This window comes from Apaloderma vittatum, unplaced genomic scaffold (assembly GCF_000703405.1).
Source record: "Apaloderma vittatum isolate BGI_N311 unplaced genomic scaffold, ASM70340v1 Scaffold34452, whole genome shotgun sequence".
NCBI classification, from domain to species: domain Eukaryota; kingdom Metazoa; phylum Chordata; class Aves; order Trogoniformes; family Trogonidae; genus Apaloderma; species Apaloderma vittatum.
The window spans coordinates 2,950-8,332 of NW_009702485.1; the positions used below are offsets into that span (position 1 = coordinate 2,950).

The following is a 5,383-nucleotide window of genomic DNA, read 5'->3' on the forward strand; positions in this document are numbered from 1 at the left end:
ATCTTATGACTAGCTTTCATCTTCCAAGGGTTACTTTCTGTTTTCAAAATAAGGTGAATTTTTAAAAAATTTTCTAAACTCTGTCAACTCTCATTTGACAAAAAGCAGCTAATCCCTCCCAGTTATTAGACCGAGAGAGATTATTTAAGCCTTCTTCTGTCACAAGTAAGCACAGATTGTCTCTTCACAAATTCGTACATAACTCATCTGGACAACAGGCTTACAATTCAGAATCTTTAATGACTAGCTTATGTTTTTCATACCCTTAATAAGCAATCCCCAAACCTGTTGGTTTAAATTCAAGAAATACAAACACCTCTGCAAGAGGCAGCACTGTAGTCGAGGCAGGCTCTGGGTCAGGGAGAGGGAATTGGAACCAGGACTGTGACAGTCCTTCCAGCTTTTTGCAGTGCTGTTCCTGCCCTCCATCTGCTTTGTCTGTTGACAACACACCAAAACAGTCTTCTGGTACATGAAGTTGTGAGAATTAGGCCAACCCATTGTAGGACCCTCGCACATTACTAAGACGTAAATAACAGTAGAATAGGATCCATTTAGGAAGCTGATGTAAGATTCAGTTAGTTTTGCTGGATGGAGGTCAGTCATTCCTTATTTCTTTATTCTGAGTAGGTCACAGGGGAGAAGTGTCCATATTTGCATACAGCTGCGAGAATCAAACTGGAACAGAGCACTGTAGCAAGGAGAGTCACAACACACACTAAGGAGCTATGCTGTGTGAGCCCCACTGGAACCTGCAGAATCAATTCCTCACGTGCCTGCAAAGGAAAATACATGGATTATACACAATTAACATGCTATTTCTTTTTGACTGCAACTTAGGGGATTAGCAACCTGACCACTATTTAAAGGCCCTTTGCTAAGGTTTCTTCTGGGATACGACATCAAAACCGAGAGGGGACACGCACCTTTCAATTTAAAGCAGAGTGCCAGCTGCTCCTGCAGTACAAAGCTCAATAATTTTATCTGCTAGCATTTTAAATGGTAGCCATTTATAACCTTTGTATCTTTGTTCTTACAATAGGTGTGCCATTGAGGATACGTACATAATACAGCATTGAAGAGAGAAGCTCTCAGAATGAGAATTCCACAGATCACCGAGAAGCCAGTTTTCTCCAAGGAAAGCAACTATTTGGTTCCTCTGTAATGCAGAAAGCTCCAAAAAGTTTTTGGAGAAGAGCTGCAGATATCCCAGACCTCTGTGGGTGCCTTACGTATAGGAAGGTATGTGCATAACAAAAGCAACATATTTGTTACAGGACAAATTAGCCTTATTTCTGAATCTCTACGCTACTGCAACCCTTTTGATACTTCAAAGGCAGTTGTTGACCACACTAAAGATCCAACCTTCCTTGATTTTGAACACGGAATAAACTTCACCTATTCCTTGATACTTAGCCAATCAGATAATGACCAAATAAAAGTGGTGATACTTTTAAGTTATCCCTTGAACCTTTGCAGTTTTTTACCCCTCTAATCTCCTTCTCTGGAGACTTTCAAAACCCGCTTGGACGTGTTCCTGTGTGGCCTGCTCTAGGGGATCCTGCTCTGGCAGGGGAGTTGGACTGGGGGTTGGACTAGATGATCTTTCAAGGTCCCTTCCAACCCCAAACATTCTATGATTCTAGTTTTTCTTCGCTACTCCTCTGAAGCACCTATTTTGCAAAGACCTTTCTTAATCTGACCACTGCTAATTACAGTCTAGGATTCCAAGTGAACTATTAAAAAAAGGCAAGGAGAGCAGCCACCATAAAGGATTAGAAGAGCACCGTGACTACGAGCATGTCAGAAGAGCAGAACACCCATTAAAATGGGTCAGAAAGGAAGAAGAGAGCCTCCCTAAAGCGGAATCACACAACCAGGGTTTTACTGATTAGTCCTGTGCTACAGAAGTTGCTAATGTCAGAAAAAAAGGCATCAGTTGTTAAATGAAAACCAAGAGTTCACAACAGAAATAAGAACTCACAGGTTTGTGCGTTATGCGGTACCACTGACAGGGGCCGTTCGTTTTGCCTGAACAGGGAGCTTCCACTTCAGCAGGCTTCCAACACTCTGCTGACAGGCGATCTATGGGAGATGTTAATGCATCAGCAGGATCCAGATGGGTTTAAGCAATACGGCCTGCAAGACTTTTCCAAATAAGGTATCTTTCCTCCACAACAGCTTGACAAATTCTACTCCCTGAAAGCCAATAGGTGAAACAGCACCAACAGAAATACGCCAGCTAAGCTGCACAGTCAAAGTGGTTCTGGGCAGTCCTTTTCGTGAACTTTGCAACTCAGTAGGTACCCAAGAAAGAATCTCACTGTGTGGTACCTTGGCCTTTCTGTCCTTAACAGAATACTTCCAGTGCTTTCATATTAATAATAAATATGTTTCCCTGCTCATAAGTAATAAATATAGCAGAAAAATGGGAAGATTTCACACTCCTTTTTTAACTGATCAGTGAAGATAAAGGAGCTGGGAATCATTAGCACATTTGACTTGTCAGTTAGCATGAATTATTTTGTGAAAGGAAATACAATTTGTAGCAAAAATGTTTTACATTGTTCAGATAACCTAAAATATTGTCACTGTACATTGGGTTCTTGTTACACAGGAGTCTGAGACGCCAACCATTCTAACCTTCAGACAGTTTTCTACATTCCCCTCTCATATACAGGGAATACAAGAAGAAAGTGTTAGAAAACTTCTCAAAATACTTTGATTACTCTACATATGTGATAGTGAATATTAAATACACCCTGTGTGGCTCCAGCTGCCAAGAGAAACACTGCGAAAACGAGGTCTGAGCAGCAGACCTTTAACAAACCAGGGCCTGCCAGGATACTGACAAACAGCCTTAGAAGCCCAGGCAGCCAGCTGCAGTACAAGGGCCCAACAGCAGCCATGCAGCATCAGAAAATATCTGTTGACAATTCATCTGCCTTTGGTCAGGCAGCAGCAGCATTCAAAGAGGAAGACAACACGGTCTTGATCAGGACCATCATGTTCCCCTCACGTTCACATGACTACATCTCTGGAAGACAAATACAAAACCAGATTCCAAGCTCTGGACTGCCCACAGTTATTGCTCTCTCCCCAGAAAGAACACATAATGTGAATCTCACTGTCACAGTAGCAGACCAGTATTTCAGGGCTCTTCAGAACAACCAGTGCTTCCTCACTCCCTTCTGCTGGCCGGTGGTACCGCCCATGCACAGGCAACGCAGCTCTAAAACAGTGAGAGCACTGAGGGTCAGGTTCCATGTACAGAAGAACAAGAAGATCTGCAGCTGAGTACTCAGGAGCCTCCACATCAATGGCCTCAGGAATTAACACCGCCTGCGAGTGGAGGAAGGTATAGATGCAGCTGTGATCAGAATCAACACAAGAGAGGGATGCAGGAAAAAATACGTATGAACATTTTGTGCATGATTCTGGGATTTAAGAGGCACCGGCTGCTGTGGTAACCTAGTGCAGCATCAGAAGAGAAAACTATTTTCCTCATTCTCTTTTCTAATATTGAGCCTGATTTTGTGGTCAGGAAGATGAAGTTGAAAAGTCTGTCCTCCAGCTGTTCCAAACTAACTTTTTAAGCCCATCTCCAACGAGTGATACTTACATGTGAGAATTTTATAGTGCAACCATGCCTAAAGCCAAATGTAAGAGGTATCAGCTTAATGATGCCTCTTAGGCATAACAATGCTTACATGCAAGGCCTATACCAGCACTTGTAAGCATCCCAACAGCAGAAATTGTCCAGAAACTCTGCATCCGTATGTTTTAACTAAATTAAATGCCTAAGAAAATTACCTTAAAGCCAAGGCCTTAGCACATCTCTTTACTCAAAAGGCAAAGCAAAGACTGGAAAGCAATATGAAAAGCTGTGATGAAAAAAAAGCTGTGAAGCTACTGAGTCTGAACACGCAGCATGCTACTGGGAGCCCGCCACCACCTCTTTTGTGGGGGTTAACCTTCCATCTCCTCAACCTGAATAGTTTTTACTGTGGTTGCTCATCTGGGGCTGAGAAGAGTTGCAGTGGCTCCCCTGTACACACACCTAGGTGTAGAAATGTCAGCAGCGCATGACACAAAACACCCAGCACCGGTGATGCTGATCAAGCTGAGAGATACGATGAGATGTCACAAAGATGATACTGCGTGGCATCTCCTTCCAGGAAAAGACACTGATCACCCCGGTTCAACGAGTCAGATAATGACTACAGATTACAACTTCCTGACTATACTCGTTCTTATCTGAGTAACTGCAAGATGTCAGCTTTGGGGTTGTTACCCTTGTTAAATTGTGCTGCTGCAACGATGCCAGCTCATAGGGATCCACGTAGATTCCTGGTGGAAGACGAGCTCTAGCTGCCACTGCGCATCGTCCTGCATCCTTCCCCACTATGCCAAGTTCTACCTTTACCAGGAGGCTCCTTCAAACAAAAAACAAACAACGTTTATACCCACATTTCAAAAGATGGCACAAAACCCCCTCAGAGGCATACTCCCAAACACACAGAGATGTGATGCAGCTCTCATACTATCTGTAACAAATTCACCAAACAGTTCTCAGTTGAGCCACGTTGTCCTTCTCTGGTTAAGATAACACAGTTCACCCTAATTCCACATCCATGACTAAAATTAGGTTTCAACTCTTTTGTTACCCTCTCAGAACTACCAACAGCCTCCACACAAATCTTAGGGGTCTCTTGTTCTTCCTCCACTATAGCTTGTAATTGTTTATTACTTGATCACGCTAATACATTCCTAGTGCCTAGCCATGCCTACAGACCGTAGTTCAGTGAATGGATACAACTGTGCACAACTTAAAACAAAAGCTTCTTCACACATAAAATTACCTGGTGCATTATTCTGATCCGGCACCAGGGTGACAACTTACCTGTGAAACCCCTCTTTCAGAAGCTCCTGTGTGACAGTGGCTTCCGGACAACCAGCCTGCACATCTAAGATAATACAGAACAAAAAGGTGTTTGCAGAACAGCACACAGAATTATCACACTTTAACACGGGAAGTCATATAATATATCAATACGTCATCTACAAAACCTTTCATGGCTGCAGAGAAACAGTATTTTACTGCAGTATTTTACAGCAGAAGAGATTCCTCAGGACACTGGCCGAGCTGCAGTTCCCCAATCCAGAGCCCAGCCCTACAACCAAGTACGCGCACACCGTTCCACACATGTACAAACGATCGCTTTCACCATGAAAGCCCGAACCGCTCGGCGTCAGTACGAGGGGAGCCCAGGTGCGCAGGCCTGGATTAAGCGGCGGGGAGGGCCGAGGCAGGGCCAAGCCAAGCACTCGCGGCCCACGCCGAGTTCACTGACACAGCCCGGCCGGCTTCAACCACCGGCAC

The 5,383-nt window shown here is 43.9% G+C and overlaps 1 protein-coding gene across 1 annotated transcript; it reads right to left on the reverse strand.

Moving 5' to 3' along the window:
- Positions 1–617: 617 nt before the first annotated feature.
- Positions 618–5,022, reverse strand: PIGX (phosphatidylinositol glycan anchor biosynthesis, class X; the record flags this gene model as incomplete). Its single annotated transcript, XM_009864275.1, has 5 exons — positions 618–776; positions 1,985–2,085; positions 3,129–3,342; positions 4,295–4,436; positions 4,904–5,022. Coding segments are annotated over 5 exons (735 nt in total), but the record flags the coding sequence as incomplete, so codon positions are not given.
- Positions 5,023–5,383: the final 361 nt, after the last annotated feature.